The sequence below is a fragment of the Gordionus sp. m RMFG-2023 genome, chromosome 1 (genome assembly GCF_954871325.1).
Source record: "Gordionus sp. m RMFG-2023 chromosome 1, tfGorSpeb1-WG-v2, whole genome shotgun sequence".
NCBI classification, from domain to species: Eukaryota; Metazoa; Nematomorpha; class Gordioida; order Chordodea; family Parachordodidae; genus Gordionus; species Gordionus sp. m RMFG-2023.
Window position 1 is genome coordinate 20,487,962 of NC_088775.1, and position 22,558 is coordinate 20,510,519.

The 22,558-nt window shown below is 26.2% G+C and overlaps 1 protein-coding gene across 2 annotated transcripts; it reads right to left on the reverse strand.

Annotated features, from left to right (window-relative positions):
• Positions 1-4,082: 4,082 nt before the first annotated feature.
• Positions 4,083-22,228, reverse strand: LOC135922987 (splicing factor 3A subunit 2-like). 2 transcript variants are annotated; one of them, XM_065457559.1, is made up of 5 exons: positions 22,040-22,224; positions 21,740-22,000; positions 21,337-21,693; positions 4,569-4,779; positions 4,083-4,323 (listed from the first exon to the last, which is right to left on the reverse strand). In XM_065457559.1, exons 1-5 carry the CDS (start codon positions 22,163-22,165, stop codon positions 4,268-4,270), a joined length of 1,011 nt encoding a protein of 336 aa, XP_065313631.1. In that variant the 5' UTR covers positions 22,166-22,224; the 3' UTR covers positions 4,083-4,267. The 2 variants fall into 2 exon arrangements, with proteins under 2 accessions (XP_065313631.1, XP_065313632.1); XM_065457560.1 differs by lacking the exons at positions 4,083-4,323; positions 4,569-4,779 and adding exons at positions 5,669-5,752; positions 5,814-5,858 and having other exon boundaries at positions 22,040-22,228.
• Between the last annotated feature and the right edge of the window lie 330 nt (positions 22,229-22,558).

Below are 22,558 nucleotides of genomic sequence, written 5' to 3' on the forward strand. Positions count from 1 at the left end.
TTGAACTTGGTAAATAAAGAGATTGGTAGACGATCTTAACTTGAATCAAAGTTTTTTTTTCAGGACATATTATCATTAAGTATTTAGAATTAAAAGAATTTGTTTTGACCACAAGGGAAATCAAATAGGCGTCAATATTAAAAGTGTAATCAATTCAATTTTAGAAGAATACACAGAAGTAGAAAATTATTTAAATAAATGTATAGTTGTGACTGATAACGGAGCAAATCTTATAAATGCATTCAAATATGACGAAACGCTACCATGTGTATGCCATATACTAAATAATATTATGCATCATATTTTTGACAATTGTTTAACTGAAATATCCTTAAATATAAATGATGTAAAATTATAGTATAATATTTCAAAGAATCTACAGCTAATAGCAAGCTAAACCACACCCTTAAACAAGATGTAATAACGATATGGAAACTCTGTATATATCATGATTCAGAGTCTCTTAAAATCATATTCTGAAATACGGGTGTACTTGTTTAGCAAGCAAGAATTAAATAATTTAGCCACAATTGATATTAAATCATACTCGAGTTAGATAAATTTTTATTAATATTTAAAGAATGTTCGGATAATCTGAGCATAGATTCTGTACAACAATGAATGAAGTTTATCTATGGAAACAAAAATTAGTAAAATTTTGGTAACCTTCTGAACGTGATACAATAATAATCAAAACCTTAAAACATAACAAGATTTTTTTAAAAAAAAGATCTATTAAGCAGCCCTACATAAGGTAGGCTTAATTCTAGATACGAATTTCAAAAGTCTTAGTTTTTAATAGAAGAATAAAAGAAAACAACTTTAAAAATGCTAAATGATATAAAATTAGATGATATGCATAAGTCAATACCAACTATCATTTATAACTTTCCTAACTTACCCTAAACTCATAAAAAACCGTATATTCTAAATGAACAACTATCATTTATAACTTTTCTAATTCATCCTACATAATAAAAGACCGTATATTCTAAATGGTCAACTATCATTTATAACTTTTCTAATTCATCCAACATAATAAAAGACCGTATATTCTAAATTTAGAAATTTCTAGATGATTCTGATGAAGCATCAACATCGATGAAAGCTGTAAGGATGAACTTAAAAGATTCATCGTTCATAAGAGAAATAACAAGACAATATTTTGAAGTTTTGGAAGCGGGAATATTCATTTCCTTTTTTGAGAAAATTAGCGAGCAATATTTTGTCAGCCCCAGCAAGTTAGGTTTCTAGTGAAAGGTTATATTCTGTAACCAATCTCTTTAGAGAAAAGGCGTACACAATGAAATAAAAAGATGGACATTCTTCTTTTTCTCAATAAAAATTTAAAAATATTTATTTTTTGTTATTAATATGGATTATGATTAATGAAATAAATTAAAAAAATATAAAATAATAGCAATAGTTTTGTAAAATTTAAAAACACCATGAATTTTCGGGCGTGAATTAAAATATTGCCTTTCGTGAGCGGGCGGGTGGAAATTTTTTTTATTGTGAGCGGGCGGGCCGTGATTAAAAAATTAGACCCGCGCCCACCTCTAATATCCATTAGCAATTTAGAGTTAAGCAAATAAATATATTTCGGCTTAAAATTAAGGTCGAGCCAACTCCTGAAACTTGTCTAATCGGTTTGAGCCTTAGCCAATTTATACAACTTTAGGGCAGATCCCCAAAGTTATTAATTAGATAAACATTTATTACCCTCATTTTTTGATGAAATATCTAAAAATCGATAAATTTTTCCCGGTCTTCGAAGATAATTATTTCGAATAATTTTCAGATTATAAGAGAACAACTTTTTTAAAAGAAACCTATTATTGATTATATGCTAATATTGAAATATTCGTCCTCTATGCATAAAATCGAACAAAATTTCTGTTCGATGCGGATCTATGGATTTGGTCCACTCATTTGGTTGTTTTGGTTCATTTTGGACCAAAAACCCAACCAAAAATTATGCTAATTTGACCCAACCAAAAATTATGCTAATTTGACCCAACCAAGCAATTTAACAACACTAACAGATAGGTATATTGATAGAAATTTTGGCATACCTCCAAAAAATTCCTTTAATTTTATGACATTCGTTTGAGTATCAATAAGCGCTATTTTTATAATGGTAAAGTTCCTGATTCCGGCTATTAAAACCATTGGTAAGCCCGCAAGCATGGGAAAAAATTAAATTATATTGGGCCGGACTATTTGTGCATAAAAATCTCTAAACTGGACAATTTATACATAAAATTATAGGTAGGGCCTCGTAAATGATTTTTGCAAAATTTAAAAAAACCAGCCCGTTTTTTTGAATTATAAGGTAATTAATCCTATTTAATAAATTTCAATATGCTTATTTCTTTGTATTTTATGAACTGTCTACCTAAAGTATTAAATCTATAAATATAGTAAATTCAAAAAATAATATTTATAAAACGGTTGTTGTAGAAATAGATAACCTTAGAGGAAGGATATAGGAACCTTAATTTATATTGGAAAAAAATATAAAATGTGATGACCAGAAAATTTGTAAAAATTTAACAGCCAGGAGAGTGTATTTTCTTAAACTGAAGAACAGCTATTCCTAAAAATGGAAAGAATGTTGATTATTTAGATAAAAATTATTTAGTGTTGAAAGTTAATATGAACACGAATTGAAGATGCCAAATTATTTATTAAATACAATCAATATCATTCTAAAATAACATATAAATTAATAAAACGTAAAAGTATAAAATCAAACTAAAAATTTATATAAAAGTTCCCTTTCTTCTTTTTCTCTCTCGTTTTACATTTTCGATCTCTATTTATACTATTAAAATTCACATACCATCGATATTTATTTTATACAATTGTCCTTTAATTTGCTTATAATTTAAACATTTATTACCTTTACAATTTAAACATTTTATCCTTACAAATTTTATATTCAAATTAACTTTTTTTTAAAAAAATAATAATTAATTCAATACACGTACTCGACATAGAGAACCAAGAAAGGTAGATGGAGCAATTCTAAGTAACAGACACATTAAATGGAGCTTCGATTTCTATCGTAAACCTGGAACGTGAATCAAATCCATCCTATGAATAACGTACTAAAAATCAATGTGAAGGATTGAATAACCCTTTTTCTAATCAAGGTGGCAATAAACGCCCAACAAATGAGATGCAAGGTGACAAAACAAAACTTAGAACGATGGCATGTTGATCTGATATAAAAGTGCATAGCTAAAACCATACACAAGTTGGTTAAAAAAAACTTTGTAGAGAATTACTTGATGGGATGCTAGACTTGCCTGATTATAAGAGCTATGTTTTTTTAAAAATTTAGTCAAGATTAGTTTTTAGTATCACAATTGTAAATATTTTTAACCTAATAATTAAAGGTCAAGAAAGAAAAATAATTAAATAATTTTTAGAAAATTTTTTTTTTTTGGGGGGGGGGGGTTTGATTCATTTTTTGAGGGTTTCCATGCCGTTTACAATTTTTAGTTTTCTATGTTCATTTTCATTGAAATCGTAATTTAACAGGATAATATAATTTTATCCATTTCCAAAAAATAACGATTAAAAATTGTTACTTCCTTAAGACTTATCTTCATTGAAATCTTAATTTAAGATGTTTACAAATAGTTAGTTATTGCCATTACTTCAAAAAGATTCAACAATTGACACTTTTCACAGTACATTTTTATTGAAATAATTAATTTTACATTATATATTCCAACCCATTTGTTTCAAAAAATAATAAAATTGACAATTTATAAAATTTAAAATTACCCAAAAAACCAAAACTTAAAAATTACACCAGTAAAATCCAATTTAATTTTTTTTATATCTTCACAAATTATTAAACAGAGAAGATTTTTAAATTTCAAAATTATCAAGAATCATAAAATTTATTTTTACATCAATAAAATGTGAGCAAAATCTTTTGTCCAAATTTTTTTTAAATAAAAGATATATACTCAATTTTTGGGTAAGAAATATTTGTTAAACTCTGGATTTAACAATAATGTAGTAAAACAAAAAGTCATATATTCCATAAAATCAGATTAATTTTAGGTTTTATAATTCAATCGTTTATTAGTATAATGTATTTATTACTCAAAAATCAATGTAGTAAAGAAAATAGCATGTTTCCCAAAAACAAATAGTCATAATCCATAAAATAAGATTACTTTTAAGAGTTTTATAATTCAATTGTTAATGTATATATTACTTATATATAAAATTTTAACATTGAAGATTATGGTATAGGCGGCAATCCAGGTGGAGGTGGAGGAGCATGTTTAATCATGGTGCCTAATATAAAAGGTGAAATATGTTGTACATTAAATAAATCAGTAATTTATGTATAATTAATATATTAATTTTCAAGTTGAAAAGATATAATCAGTGATGGAATTATCAAAACAGATACTAACAGGGTAACAGTCGACTATTATCAAAAAAATTATTATATAAGTTTAAAGAAAAAGAAACAAATATTAATTTAATTTATCAATTATAACTAATTTATGAAATTTTAAAAAGCAAAATAAAAAAACCTGGTATAGTGGGAGCCTCTAAATTAATAGATCCTAATCCAATTCCAGGTGGTGGGGGCGGAGGGGGTGCTATTTCATTTAATGTGTGAGATAACGGAATCATAGTGGAAGATTCATTTTGTGAATGACTATGGACTTGTGTGTTGGGTTGAGAAGATTGGTTCATTTTTGATAACGATTCACTCATTTTGAAAGCAAATTGCAAATAGAACTAAAGCCATTTCACGTTGAGTTAATTTTTTATAGAAATTTCAATTGTATTTATGCATGTCGTATTATGATATGGAATCCACGAATCATATTCTACCAAAAATGAAATATATTCCAGCATGCGCAAAATACCAACGATAAATTTCAAAAAATTTTCGCCAAAAACATTTTGTATTTTTTTGTTTTATATATCCATATAAATTAAGAGTAGTTCTCAAGTTCACATCAAAATTGCTTGTAATTCAGTGTGGTTCTACGTGCTGAAATACATTTATGATTAAATCGGAATATAAAAGTCGCCCTCCTCAAATGATTTAATATCGAGTTTCCGAATCACCATGAATTCCATATCCCAATATGACACATAATTATATAATTAAACACATGTAAAAATAAAGTACTAGCAAAGAAATGTAAAATTCACTTCTTTCCACAGTCCTGTGGCAATTATTTTGGACTTAGGCACAGCCTATATTTTGGTTCAAATTTTAGAAAAAGGTTTATAGGGAGGGAATCTTATACTAAAAATATTAATTCAATCTCTATCTTAATGCTATTCATAAAATTTAAATATTCAAGATTTGTTAATTTAATTATATTTATTTTAATTACAAAATATATGAAACTGAATAGTAAATATTACCCACCTCCTGATTATTTTTTAAATTCATTTAAAATTTTGATAAACAAAACCTACGTGTTAATGATGATAATTACTGCTGGTACAGTCCTGCAGGACTCACAAATAATGGCTTATGGGAAATGGTAATATTTATATAAAATTAAATTATCTTTTATTTTTTTTAGAAATATATCTAAATATTTGTAAGCAATATACCTTTTAACCCTTTCGCGCCCATGGATAACTTTTGGAATCATAATTTTTCAATAGTAATTTATATGCATTAAAAATGGGCACTGATAACTTTTGAAATCATATTTTTAATATTTGCTCTTTCGTATTTTATCACTAACTGTTTTGTTTCATATGTTATTATATCATATTATAGTTTTAAAAAATCAATTTTTTCTTACCATTTTCGCGCCAAAATTTTTCATATTTTCGGTTATCAAAACTTGCTAAAAATATAAGTAATAATTTTATTATATATGTATATATTAATATTTTTATATAAAAATTATCATCTTTTTAAACATTTTAGGTGCTGGAATTTGAGCATAATGCCATTTGGCATCAATGGTCATTTCTTATGTACTAAAATATTTTTTTATCAATAAATGGGAATTTTAGTCAAATTATTTAGAATATTTAGATTTAGGGTTAAAACAGAAGTGGGGAGGGGGGGGATAATCAGATTATATTTTGATAATAGTTAACTGTATTGATTATTTAATGGCTAATAGTTTTCTTGGATATAGGGGGAGGTCCTAATAAATATTTTATATATATAACATGTAATAATATGAGATACTTTTTAATCACTATGCATTTAGATATGACTACACTTATCCCCGAGGATGATATTTCTGAAGCTGAGAGATACAAATATTTATTCCTTCCAATGTTGTGGAAAATCTATAAATACTGATAGCAATGAAATTGAAAAATTTATTGGAATACATTTGTATACTAGCTTAGTTAAGATGCCTTCTATACGGCAGTATTGGTCGGTTGAGACATCTATTCCACAAGTATCAGAAGCTATGTCCCGCAATCGTTTTCTTTTGATCCGAAAATTTTTCCATATTAATAATAACAAAAATATAGTAAATAGAGAAGATAAAGTTTACGACAAATTATTCAAAATTCAACCTTTCATATGGCAGCTAAAAAAAGATTTCAAAAAAATTCAACTCGAAGAGAAGTTAGCTGTAGACGAATTCATAATTCCTTTCAAGCGGCGCTCTAAATTAAGGCAATACATTAAATCGAAGCCCCATAAATAGGGGATAAAAGTGTTTGCCCTATGTGGCTCTTCTGGATTTATGTATGATTTTGAAATATACAAGGGAAAGTCTACTAATACTATAAAATCATATTTAGGTATCAGTGGAGATATCGTACTTCGCCTGTCTGAAATAATACCATCAAATAAAAACCATAAATTATATATGGATAATTTTTTATCCTCATACCAATTATTTATGATTCTTAAAAAAAGGATATTTGGTGTCCGGAACGGTAAGGTCTAATCGATTATCAGGATGCACACTTAAAAACGATAAGGCTTTAAAAAAGGAAGGAAGAGGCGTTGTAGATTATAAAAGTGAAAAAAACGGTATTATTATCTGCAAATGGCACGACAACAAAGCTGTTATTACTATACCTAATTTTATAGGTGTTTTACCTACGACCAAAATTAAACGATGGTTTGTATCGGACAAAACTTTTATAAATGTAGAAATGTCCGCTATAATTAAAAACTATAATGAGGGAATGGGTGGAGTAGATCTTCACGATATGCTGGTGGAGTTATATAGAACAGATATTAAATAGAAAAGATATTATATGCGAATGGTTTTCCATTTATTAGATTCTTGTGTAATAAATGCATGGCTCCTTTATAGACGCCATATGAAAGCAAATAATATCAAATTTATGATATTATTAATATTTAAATCTCAAATAGCAAAAGGGCTGATGCTAGCAGGAAAGGATAATAACAAGAAGACTGGAAGACCTTCCAGTATAGTTGCAAAGAGAAGAAAAGCAATAAATATTGTCCCTATATCGGATATAAGATATGACCAAGTAGGTCATTTCCCAAAGCCCGTAACAATTAAACAAAGGTGCAAGTATTGCGTATGCATATTCAAGAATTGTGTCAAAAGTGTAATATTTATTTATGTTTTAATTATAAACGAAATTGTTATTTGTCATTCATATGAAATGAAATATTTTTTTAAATGAACTTGCATTTTTTCCATTGATGACATTTGGAATCATTAAATATTTTTTGATAGAAATACTCGAAATAAGTTTTTTTGATAAAAATGTGTTATTTGTGTCTATAATAAGTATCTCTTAAAAAAAAATTTTTCATCGAGGGAAAAAAAGTCGGGCGCGAAAGAGTTAGATCAAAGATTTGATACCCTTCAAAAAAATTAAATAAGAATTTAAACTCACCACTTTTGTAATCCATCATCTGATTCTGAAAATTCTAAATCAGATGAATTAACATTACCATGGCCCAAATATGATAAATATTTTACAGTAACATCCTATATTGAAAAAACTAATTCAATACTTAGCGAATGTAAAATGTGCCCAAAAAGCATTATATCAGTTTTGAAATCTTCAAGTTCCAATTATTTTATTTTATATAATATAACTAAGTAATATAAAATTTGAAGAAAAATGCATTTGGGCTAATTGACCCCAAATAACGATAGTTATTTTAAAATTAAAAAAATTAGTGTCTAAAATATGGTAAACCATTGATAGACACAGTACTATATGGGATTAATAAAAGTAAACCTATCACTATCAAATAAATTACATATATTTTTTTTAAGATTTGAACATGTATATATATGAAGATCAATATGTTCTTTCTACAATTATACATCTAGTATTCAAGCTTCAATGGCTATGGATAAAACTTCTATAGAACAAATCTATAAAAAATACTTACATTATTAAAAAAAATGCATTGAAAACCCTAGAAATGATAATGCAAGATCTGTTAATTTCAAGATATTCATTTATTTTGACGAGGAAGTGGAGGATGGATTAAAGGAGGATAAGTTATCTCAATTTTTTGTAGCAAAAAACAAAACAATAAATGTTTTAAATAATTCCCCACGTTCAAAGAGTTGTTTATTAAGTATAATATCGCAATCCCCTTATCTGACCCTGTAGAATGCGTTTTTAGTAGAGTTAATTACCGTATTAACTGCCAAGCGTTCCTGTTTATCAGATAAAAATTTTGAAAAACGATTGTTATTAAAAATTAATAAAAAAAAATTTTTATAAATAAAAGTATCTTTTTATTCGCTCTATTATATTGTATTTATAATTATAGTATCAAAATAAAACTATATTATTTTTTAACATAGCTAATATATTATGTTAAAAAAATATAAGACATTTATTTATATTAACGCATTTGATCTTCATACTAATTTTTATTGGAATATTAAAAATTAAAATATAAATATTATGTCAGAAATGCACCAAATAATCCTTTCAGGCATAATATAATAAATTGGAAATATTAAATTAATTTAATGCCAATATTATCTTTATTGAAAACCAAAATATTAAGATTATATATATATTTAAACATTCTAATTTACTACACAAGTTATAAATTATTTACATTTGAAAGAAGAATTAAACTAATCTGGTATTTATTATTTTTAAATTTTCCAATGATAAAATTTTATGTTTAAAGCTATAAAATTATGAATTTAAATTATTAAAAGTAAAACAAAATAAAGATGAAGGGTCAGCCAATCCATGTTCTATTTAATTTTTAAATTGCCATGCCTCCTAGTAGGAGTGTATGAATAACATTTTATGGAGGCCAATCGATATTAAATTGATAAAACCATATAATAAAAATCATTTATTAAATATATTATAATGAAATGGTCATTTATAGTTTATATTCATGAATCTAAAAGTATATAAAATATTTTTATTGATAAATCCCATATTTATATAATAAAATTAATCTATTTACATAATAACTATTAAACAAATATATTATGAAATTTAAAATAAATATTTTAATTAATAATTAAAATGGATTTGGATTCTATTTATAAAAATAAATGGTTTTTTAGATATAACTTTAAAAATTATTTTCCAAAATCTTATCTCTATAAAATGTAATTATCTAAAAAAATTAAGATGCCATTTTATAGGATCGAAAAATTTATAATATTGGCCAAATCGGTACTAGGTTTTAGATGAGAGATGTGGCTCCTCATCAGATTCAAATTTAAAAAATTTACTAATGTTAAGAGCAAATAAATGATTACAAATATTTTTGATGCATCACTCTTTGATTTTAAATATATTGACTTAAAAAAGTATTTCAAGCATATTTTTTTTGCGCTTTTATTCAAATAAAATTTTAAAAACAAAAATTAAGTAATAGGGAAAAAACCGCCGGGGAAAAAACCCCATGGAAATAAATACCCCAGAAAAAAAAATTAAAAAAAAGGCAAATCGTTATTTTTTTAAAAAAATTTCTTGTCAATTTCTTGTCAATTTTTTTCTCAATTTATATTTTTCTTCCCATTTTGGCTTTAAGCTTATTTTTTTAGTATAACCTAGCAATAATTAATATTGATAAATAATTTTATAAGCGAATGCCACAATCATTAACAGCTATTAAACTCCAAAAAAAACACAAAATATGAAAAAATATTCGAAGTAATAATGTCTAAATGTTAAGAACGAGATTTATTTCCTGATCCATTATATATATACATTGATTTCGAAAAGTCTGCTATGAGCGCGGTATAAACCGTCATTGGTATGATTGTTAATATGTTAAATTATTTATATTTATTTTTTTCAATTAGAGGATCACATCATAATCAGAGGATGCTTTTACCATTTGTGTCAAAGTACCCATAGAAAAATTCAAAAGCTAGGTCTGGAAAACCAATACAGAACCGATGAAGCCCTAAGCTTCTTTTGTGGCATGATGGATGGCTTAGCATTTGTTCCTTTATGTGCTATGGGCAATGCAATAGAATTCCATAAATCGGTTATTCCGAGTAATGGTAAGGATATTCTTGAATATTTCGATAAAAATTACACCAATGGAGTATCAAGGGAGGTCACAAGAAGCAATTCTCAATCCTAGACACGTCGAATTGGGCCTCGATTTCCTCCAGAAACTTGGAAGGTGAATGAGAGCACTCTATCCGACGAAGAACGCACGTCTAATCAATGCATAGGTTGGAATCATAGTTTTTCTAATCTGGTTGGGAATAAACACCCATCAATATGGGTATTCATTAAAAAAATGAAATGCGAGGTGGCTGCCAATGATACCAAACTTGAACGATGGCGTTTAGGTAGTTGAACACCGAAAATAAAATCGCAGTTACAATACCCAGATTCGGCTAAAGAAACTTTGCGAGGAATACCGTGTTATCAATAAAATAAACAGATCTTATTGCAAATTTTGTCTACTTGATATTGTATTTATTACTATAGAAAATAATTTTTACGAAAATAAGTAATACATGGGTTTTACTGGGATATTTTTTCCCAGTACCAATTTGAAAATCAACATTTTTTATGGAGGGTATATGAGTAATCTTTAAGTAATGAAATGGAGCCTAAAAAAATTTATTATTAAATTATATTTTGATATATTTTTTTCTAAAATACTAATGTTTATACCTTATTAAAGCCAAATAAAAATATAGGGTTCATTCCATGTCAAATGAGCAAAAAAATGAGATTTTCGGCCGACCCCCTTCGATTTTTTTAAATTTTGGTAATCAAAGAAAGGTTAATGTAGTTAAGAAATAGCCAAAATTTTTATATTTTGGAGATATTAGGGTTCAAAGTGGCAAAAATGACGTATTTTTACCAATATCTGCCTTCTTTCAATTAGGCATATCTTAAAAACTACATAATTGTAAATAACAAATTTAATATCAAAATTATGTACAGATTCTACTTTCAGATAAAAAATTTTTTTTTTATTTTTTTCCAATTCTCGGTCATTTTATTTAATATACAAGGACTAAAAACGATTTTTTGGAAATAATACGACCTTCAATTTTTTTTAAAAATTTAGTAGACATTACTAAACTCTTTATATTTATAAAAAAATCGGTCTGGTACGCGGCCATCTTCATTCTCAAATACAATAAAAATGTTAAGAAAAGTATATAAATATTTTCCCGAAAGAGGGCGTCTTTGTATAAAATTATATATTAATCAGTTTTTAATGGTTTTGTTTGAACTATTTGATATAATTTAAAGGATTATTCATCTTGTAAGTGAAAAAAAACAACAAATGGGGCTTTATAGAAATTGTCTATCGATAAAAGAAATTCAATTTATTACTTTATAATTTATTATAAAATTTTCTGCCCATATAACATAATATTTAATGAATATTAATAAAATATGACCAACCAAGTTTCGAGTTCTAGAATATAAGAAATTTTGTGCATTTCATATATGACGCCAAAAATAATATCAAAATTTTCGCTACTCAATTTTTTAAAATAATTTGATATTTTTAAAATATTACAAATATGAATTTATTATTATTATGAAATTATTATATATAAAATAAAAGTATTATCATCATAAAATAATCCAAAACAATATAAATATTGGATCGGATTTTCTAAAACCTTACTTGTAAATAACAATAACAATAAATGAGTGTTTCAATCAATAAAATAAATTTATATGGGCAAATGTGATAATTGACCAGGGTCAACACATTTACGCGATCAAATAGAAATATCTTGTTCTATGGACATCAAATTTATAACATACAAATAATGGCTATCCGTAGTTAGAACCACTCTTGAAACAATAACCAATCCAGTAGATGAATTTACTAATGCAAATCGAATCTTTATTACCCCATTCTTTTATTTCAAAGTAACAATCGTTGTATTAAAACAATCTAAAATTGAACTTATACGAAGGCCAATATTTAATTTTATTTGATTTTTCAGAAAACTATAGCTCTATACTTCAGGATGAAGTACAAAGTTATCATTGGAATAGGCTCAATCCACTGTTCATCCACCTTTTGTTATATATTATAAAGATAATTTTGCCAATATTTATGCCTAAATTATGTAATGATATCCGAATCATTGCAACACAATACAATAGCAGTACATTATTTCCAAAAAGGTAAATTTTTTAATTAATAAAATTTGTATGTCAAAATTTTTTTTTAATTTTTCCGATGGATCAGCTGCACAGTATAAAAATCGTAAAAAATTTACAATTTACCATGATGAGATGGATTTAGGGTAGGGGCGGAATGACATTTTTCTGCTACAGCACACAGGAAAAGTGTTTGTAATGGGATTGGTGGCACTGTTAAAAGATTAACCTCTAGAGCTAGTTTACAAAGGCCTTACACAAAGCAAATAATCACATCATATGAATTGTACAAGTTCGCTAAAGAAAATATTTATGGCATATATTTTGAATATATGACCCAAAAAAATTATGATTCCAACTATTACTCAGGGAAAGATTTTCAAAAACTTGTTTATGATTTGGTGGTTAGCCTTTGTTTTAGGGAAAAATCAAAAGCGGTAAGAAATATATATAAAGTTTTTATACCCATATCCAGTCCTTCTAATTCCTTTACATTTCCAAGTATAGACGACACTAGAGATCTGCAAAGTTAGGCCAATTTTATTTAAAATAATCGGATTCAGGCCGGGCCTAATATTTTAAAAAAAATTCGGGTCTGGTCAGGTCAGACTTTGGATTTTTTTTAAAATATATCAATTTTATATTGAATTTTTTATGTAAAATAAAAATTTTTGATTTTATTTATTTATTGAAACTAAACGCCATATAACATATGTCTTTTATTTTGAGTAGTGTTGTTAAACGACTCATCCGAGGAAGTTATTTCTACATAGGTCAGGAATAATTTTATCAAAATCAAATATTGATATGATAATGGATGGGTATCAAATAAATATAGTTTTAACTACCTTTATATGATGTATATTAATTTGACCGGGAATAAAAAATAAATATGGTTACTCATATTTGTTCGTGAAAATTTTTTTTAGCATTGCACTTAATGGGCATGTCTGGATCTTAACATTTTATTTTTAACTTTGTACAATATTAAGAGAAAAATATCTGCTAGATTACCAAATTAAGTTTTAAGATTTAAATTCTTTTTAAGGGAAATTTTGATAAAATGAATGGAAAAAATCAATTCCTAAAATTAATCCTGTTTGGAAATGAAGAGGTTTCTAGTAACATTTCCTCTTAATTTAACTTCCATTTCCATCTCCTTTAAAAATTTGTAGGTAATATTATACATTTTTTATAAAAAATTATTTAATATTTCAAAAAATCTTAAATAAAAAAAAGAAATTAATTTTATAATAAAATAAAAAACCAAATCGCCTATCTGGCACCGGAGTGGGGGATTTTTTAAATTTTTTTTGCATCTAATTCATTGTTTTATTTTTTCAGCTCCGCTTTGAAATTATTTTTATTTTATATATTTAAATCTTTATAAATCATATGTATGAGTTAAATTTTATAATTACAATGAAAAAATAGAATAAATAAAAAAATTTTTTGGATCAACAAATTCATTGTTTCATTTATTTTATTATTTAATATTTTTATAAAAATAAAAATATATTTTTTATAAAAATAAAAATATATTTTTTATAATTTTAAATATAATAAAATCAGGAAAATAATATTTCATAAATATAGGAATAGGAAGGAGTTTATGCTACGAGCAACCTCTTTATTTCAAAATATAATTTTAGGAATTATTTTTTCTATTCATGTTATTAAAATTTTCGTTTACATAGAAATAGCTTCACTCATAGAAAAGTGGCGCTTGAATTGTTGCATATTCAATAGGTCTTTTAATTATCTATCGATTTATCTGTAATAACCATATATTTAACTAATAAGTTCAATAAGAAATAACTTAAGATACATGGGCCTCGTGCTCATAGCAGATTTAGTCTAATTTTAGAGCCAAGCGCCAGGTCTGGGTATTACACAACCAACCAATTAACAATACTAATATAAGTAATCGAGTTTCATAAAATTTAAGATAACCTGTTGAGTTCACGACTCAAGTTCGGAACTCGAGTCGTAAAAATGAGTCGACTAATCGACTCAAAACTCGACTTGAGTTTTGAGTCTAGTTTGCGACTTCGACTCAGAGTCGTAGTCGGGTGAACTCGACTTTTTAACAACACTAATTTTGAGTAATTATAAAAATTAATTTCTATATTTAAATAAATTCTGGTTCGGGCCGGCAAATCTTTTTAAAAAAATTTCGGGCCGGGCTTGAAAAATTAGGCCCGATGCAGATCACTAGACGACACTCTTTACTTTCCAAAATGTCATATCTTAACATTAGTTTCACTGTTAACTGCTACTGGCAGTTCATTGTCGTCACAAGAAAGTAAATGAGCCACTGAAAAATTAGAATCTATTAAAAGTGAGATACATATTAAATTTTTAAATTTATATTATATCCATTATTTTTAATATTTAGGGGGCCATATATGAAATGCACAAAATTCTGATTCATATATTCAAGAACTTTAAACTTGGTTGAGTATATTTTATTAATATTCATTAAATATATGTTTTATGGGCAAAAAATTTTATAATAAATTATAAAGTAATAAATTGAATTTCTTTTATCGATAGGCAATTTCTATAATTAAATGAAAGCCCCATTTGTTGTTATTTTCACTTACAAGATGAATAATCCTTTAAATTATATCAGTTCAAGAAAAACCATTAAAAACTGATTAATATATAATTTTATACAAAGAAGCCCCCTTTCGGGAAAATATTTATACACTTTTCGAAACATTTTTATAAATTTGAGAATGAAGATGGCTTGGTCCCAGACCAATTTTATTTAAGGAAGAGTTTAGTAATGTCTACTAAATTTTTAAAAAAAATTGAAGGTCGTATTATTTTCAAAAAATCGTTTTTAGTCCTTGCATATTAAATAAAATGACCGAAAATTGGGAAAAAAATAAAAAATATTTTATCTGAAAGTATTTGTACGTAATTTTGATATTAAATTTGTTATTTACAATTATGCAGTTTTTAAGATATGCTTAATAGAATGAAGGCAGATAATGGTAAAAATACGTCATTTTTGCCACTTTGAACCCGAATATCTCCAAAAATATAAATGTTACGAGGCTAAAATTTTGGCTATTTCTTAACTACACCAACCTTTCTTTGCTAACCAAATTTTAAAAAATTCGAAGGGGGTCGGCTGAATCGAGGTTGATTTGTCATGGAATGGACCCTTTACCGATATTATTAGGTCTTACAGGGTTTCCCATCCAAAAAAGGAAAAGTCCCAATCAAAAAAGGAAAAGTGTCAAATAAAAAAGGAAAAAGTTCAATCAAAAAAGGAAAAGGTCCGATCAAAAAAGGAAAAGTCCCAAAGGTTAAGGAAAAAGTCCAATCAAAAAAGGAAAAGTATCAAACAAAAAAGGAAAAGGTCCAATCAAAAAAGGAAAAGTGTCAATCGAAAAAGGAAAATTCCCAAAAGAAAAGGAAAAGGGTCAATCAAAAAAGGAAAATTCCCATTCAAAAAGGAAAATCGTAATTTTTTTAAAAAAATATATAAACATTTCAATTTTTCTTAAATTTATTTATTTTTGTCATTCCTTCTTATTTTATTTCTAACTTTTTGCGATTTCTTTATTTTATTTGTATCTTTTCTCAATTTTTCTTCTTCTCATTTTTGATAATTCTTTTAAGTATATTTAATTTTCACTGAATTTTTGGCAGACAACTTTTTTATTATAAATTTTTACATATGAAATTATTTAATTACAATTACGATATATATTTAATATAGTACGAAACAAAAATTTATATTAATCATTAATAATTTCTCCCCTTCTACATTTTGGGATATATGTCTCCATATTTCTAAAATAATTTTTTGCATTTTCTTCAGATATTCCTCTTTCTCCATGTTCTATATAACGAATTAATTCTTCCTCGTTACTAGGATTTTTATTTCTGACAAAATCCTTCCATTGAAAAAACACATTCTCAAAAGGATTAAGATACGGACTATAGGGTGGTAAATATTTCAATGTATGTCCTTTTTTTCGATCGATTCCCTAATTGAATAATTGTGATGAAATGGAACATTATCCATCACAAAAATCATATTAATCATGTTAGATTCTTTAAAATGATTTAATATTTCATTTATAAAGTTGCTAAAATATATAGCATTGCAAGGGCCATCAAGAACTTCGAATCAAAATATTCCTGCAATTGTGAGAGCCGCAATGATAGTGTAATTTATTGTCTTTATTCCTTGAACATTTTTAATTGCCTTTTTATTTATTTGGGAATATCCATATAATCGCCTCATTGATATTGAAAACCCGCTCTCATCGATAAATATAAATTTTTTCTTCATATATGCTACATCTACAAACCAATTCGCGTATTCTTTGCGAATCTCTATATTTGATTCGTTATTTTCTCTAACTGAACGTAATGATACTCTTTTAAAGATGTACCTAAATCCTGAGAGTAACCTTGATACCGTATTTTTTGATATTTCCACTTTCTTTAATGATTTCACATAACCTTTTTAAGGATAAAGTGCAATCCAAATTTATACAATTTAATATATATTCTTCCTGCTCTTTATTTAATTTCTTGCCTGCGCGTGAACCTCCTTTGGGTAAGCTATATTTTATTCCATTTTTTGAGATAGAGTATTTAATATTTGTCACTGTCTTATAGTTTACTTTAAAACATGATGCTATATTTTTGATACTATCTTTTTTTAACGCGTCAATTATTAGAGCTTTTGTTTCACTGTTAATATTTTTTCCCCTTTTTCCCATATCTTCATAATTTTATTTTTTAAAACAAAAAAATTTATTTTTAAAGTATATACTCAACAAATGGAAGTGAAAAAGATTATAAAATTTACCTCATTTGCGTTTAATTTCATAAATCAAAATAGTTTAAAAGATAATTAAATTACAAAATAATTATTTACTTGCTAAAAATAGTGTTGTTAAACGCCTCGTTTTGAGCAGATTTTTAAAAACGGCTAACTCAATATTTTAGCCAGAAAAATATTGCCTAAGCCTCGAGATTTCGATTATATATGTATAGACCTTTGTTCCTTCTATGAGCAAAATCTTCCGGATTGCGTAATATTTTTATAGATGAAGTATTGTGTTAGCCGTTTTTAAAAATCGGCTCAAAACGAGCCGTTTAACAACACTAGCTAAAAAGAATAAATGCGTTTTGAATATATTAAAATTTTAAAAATATAAGAATTTTAAAATGATTATATTTTATTAATTTACATATCGTTTGGTATTACAGTTCAAACTTATTTATTATAACCAAACGATTAATTTAATATTGTAATTATAAATATGTATGTAAAAAATAGTCTGTCAAAAAAAATAATATAATTTTAAAAAAGAATTATCAAAAATGAGAAGAAAAGATATAGTAAGAAAAATAAATTGAGAAAAGATACAAATAAAGTAAAGAAATAGCAAAAGTTAGGAATAAAATAAGAAGGAATGACAAAAAATAAATAAAATTTAAGAAAAATTATAAAAAAATTACGATTTTGCTTTTTGAATGGGAATTTTCCTTTTAAGATTGAAACTTTCCCTTTTTTGATTGGACCTTTTCCTTTTTTAAATGGGAAACCCTGTATGTTGAGGGCATGACAGTCATACCCATCAAGACAAAAAATGAATAATTTAAATCTAAAGATATTTAAATTAGATTTTATTTGATACCCATATCGATATTTTGTGGTGATAAAAATATTCCTGACCCCCCAAGACCTAGACTTGCCCTCTATGCGTGATTATTATTATTACAATATATATATATTTTTATTAGCTTTTATTTGATACCCATATCAAAAAATTTTATTTTTTACCCCCCCCCCCAACCACCCTCAGACCAAGTCATACCCACCCAGACCAAGAATGAAAACTTTCAGTTAGACCATATTATAATTAGCTTTTATTTGATACTCATATCAAAAAATTTATTTTTACACCCCCCTCCACCCTCAGACAAAGTCATACCCATCCAGACCAAGAATGAAGACTTTCAGTCAAATTACAAAAATGAGAAGAAAAAAAATTGAGAAAAGATACAAATAAAATAAAGAAATCGCAAAAAGTTAGAAATAAAATAAGAAGGAATGGCAAAAATAAATAAATTTAAGAAAAATTGAAAAGTTTATATATTTTTTTTAAAATATTACGATTTTCCTTTTCTTTTGGTTCCTTTTTCGATTGACACTTTTCCTTTTTTGATTGGACCTTTTCCTTTTTTGTTTGACACTTTTCCTTTTTTGATTGAACCTTTTCCTTTTTTGTTTGACACTTTTCCTTTTTTGATTGGACTTTTTCCTTAACCTTTGGGACTTTTCCTTTTTTGATCGGACCTTTTCCTTTTTTGATTGAACTTTGTTTGACACTTTTCCTTTTTTGATTGAACCTTTTCCTTTTTTGATTGGGACTTTTCCTTATTTGGATGGGAAACCCTGTAAGTAAATTCGAAAAAAAATTTCGGGGTTTTTTTTTCAGGGATTCAAAATTAACAACTCTTTATTTCTTCTTTTCTATTATCAGGTTAAAAATTGATTATTAAATTAATTTGTTAAAATTGAAATTAGCCTTTTCAAAAACAATAATGAAAAAAAAAGAAAATTAATTCGTTATAATAAGCTTATATATTTATCTTAAAATTCAAGTATATAATTTATATAAGTAAAAAATGAATAATATTTATTTCTTCTTGGTTTAGAAATTTTTAGATCAAGTTATTTTATCCATTCATATTAGAGATCTGCAAGAGTAGGCTCAGCCCGTACCCAGCCCGAGTGGGCTTTGGGCCTAATATTTTTAAAAAAAATTTGGGCAGGGTTGAACCTTGGAATTTTTTTTAAAATAAAAATATTTGATTTTATTCATAGAAACTAGATGCCATATAACATATATACCTTTTATTTTGTTATTATAAAAATTAATTTCTATATTTAAATATAATCTGGCCGGCGGTAAATTTTTTTTAAAAAAATTTCAGGTTCGGGCCAGCAGGTCTAGGTGGGTTTGAAAAATTAGGCCCAATGCAAATCACTAATTCATATAACATGAGAAGTTCATTTTTAAAAAATTTATGAGTTTCAATTATCATTTTTATGTATTGGTCATAGGTGTCATAAATTGTAAGATGTTTTTTATAAAATGTCAATCAATTTTATGATTAAATTTATATCTTTTTTTTGATCATTATTATTTTTGAGGTCGAATTTATAAAGCCCATTTTTATAAGTAGTTAATTTTGGATATTAAAGAAATAAAAGTTTATAAAAAAATCCTAAAGTATCACATTTTTTTAGCTTGAGTGGGAATTAGTATTATTGACGTTTCCTGCGATTTTTGACTTTCATTTTTTTCTGCTTTATTTTGATAATAGGCTTATTCAAAAATGAATTTGAATCGAATAGTGCATTATTTAAACGAATCGAATAATTTACTATTCGTATTCGTACAAATACTAAAATCTACTATTTTTATTTAATTCAAATAATTGAAATTAATTTTATTAATAAATTATATCATACTCAAATATATTGACAAATTTTTTTATTGCAAAAAAGATTTCAAACAGAAAAAATTATAATAAAAATTTGATAATAAAAAATATGTAATCAATAATCTGACGATAAAAAAATATGTATCAAGTTATAAACAAAATTAAAATGTATATAATTAATTTAATTTTTCTTATATTTTCTTCCTAATATGATATGCAATTTTTTGACAACAAATTAGTTCCAACTAAGAAAAGTCTTTCACAAGCGGTTGATGTTCCTTGTATATATAAGTAATCCCTAGGTGTGAATGAACCTATTATAATGATTAATAAGAGGGGATGTTATTCTGCCTTTACAATTTATAATGCTCTATGATTGCAGGCAGCCTTTTCATCGTCTCTATTGATCCCATATAATTGCTCTTTTTGTGAGGAAATTTTGACAAATTCAACATCAATAACTATTTCATGAGAAGAATTCTCCTCTAACATAATTAGGCTACTAACAATAATTTATTTTAGAGATGTATTATATTTTTATATACCTTTATTTGTGAAATTTTTTAATATAATTTATTATGAGATTCAAAAAATAAACTTCTCGTGAGATTCAAAAAAATACGGCAAATGAAAATTTAAATATTGCTTTAGTATTCACTTTAGAGATTTTTTAAATTTGTGCTAGTCTTTTTATAAACACATTACTTGTCAGATTGGAAGAACATCAAATAGAAATCACAAATGTTTGATTTATTAAAAGCAATTTATTAAATTTTCCAAATTTGTTTCATTCAAATCAAATAAATAATTAATCGTATTTGGATAAAACAAATAATTTATTATTCAAATTTTTTTGAATAGGCCTAATTGGCCAGTAATAAAATTGAAAAGGTACAGTCTATACTGATATTGACAGTAGTGATCTACATCTAATTTTTCAAGCTAGGCCCAAAATTTTTTAAAAAAATATTTGTCTGGCTTGGTTTGATCCAAATTTATTTAAATATAAAAAATTTTAATTTTTTTATATTGTAAAAAAATATTCTACAAATAAAAATATTAGCACCTTGTTTCTTGCAATTTTAAAATATATCAATTTATTTGACAAAAGGTAATGAATGATATCATATTTAAAAATATATACTCAACCCATCCCAAAATTTTTAAAAAAATATTAGACCAAACCCAGCCTGAGCCAAAATTATTTTTTACAAATAGACCATGTTTTGCAGATCTCTAATTGATGGTACTGATTATTTTAAAGAGTTTAACTTGTTTAGCTTGTGCATTCCACAAATACCAAAATTTTCTGTCACTAAAATTTACAAAACTGGCACCACTTCCTCTTCCACCTTTAAAATCCATAAGTCCAGCTCCAAAATTAAGATTGTTGTTGCTTCCAGTGACTGAAGGTTTATCAACCTCTCTACTAGGAACTTTAAATGATACTGTTTCATAAGGCTCAGCAGCAAATAATAAGTATTGCCATTTTTTATCAGGAGGTTCAACTCTTTGTTCATAAGCAGACATGAATCGGTGTCGAGGGGCTACATTTTCAGCTATTTCAGGATAATCAATTTGAAACAACAAGCTACATTGTCCCGTATCAGGGTCTCTTTGTTTAGTAACCTGTTAAATCTTTGGTAATATAACTAATAAATCATATTTTAAACACCTTATAACCTGGTCTTCCAATTTTAACAAATTTTTTCTTAGCATTACTACTTGCCAAAGATTTTTGATCAGATAAAATAATATTAGGTTGCATTTGTTGTAATGATGAAGAATCTTTAGCTTCTTTAGCAGCTCGCCTAGCTAGATTAGATTGATGCTTTTTGCCTTGTGTATGAGCCAAATAACTGCCTTCATTGTTATGTAACGTCAAACATAATTTGCATTCATATGTCCCCAAATGATTTTTCATAAAATAAGGATCCTAAAAATTATTAGATAGCATCTACAATTTAAGTTATACTTTAGAGAGATCAATAGTTTCAAGAGCTAATTGCCTTAACCTTTCTCTTCTATCTTTATTAGTTTCTGACCAAGATGCCACTCCACCAGAACCAGTTTTTGCACCAGGCCTATGTTGGTAATCCATGAAAATTGTTTAAAAAAATGGCGTTTAATAAAAGATTTAAGTCCTCAAAAAAAAAAGATCTTTAAAATGAATACAAAATATGCTGAGAATGGAAACTGAATAGAAGATAGGGTTGGCTTTATCTATGTCTAAGGCATTCAAAACTGGCGCAAAAAAGGTGGCAAATCAAGAAATATAATTTTAAAAAATGTAATAAATGGAGAGCAGTTGTATTTATAGAGTATAGGGTTTAGGAGAGAGAATTATTACTCATTTTTTATCGGTTAATCATATAATAATTATATTTTTATTTTTTTGAAAGTTTATGTTATTTTACTACTATAATCCAGTAGTGACTTCTACTAACGGGCATTTTTTGCCTTCTACATTTATGTTTTTAAAAAATCTGGGAAT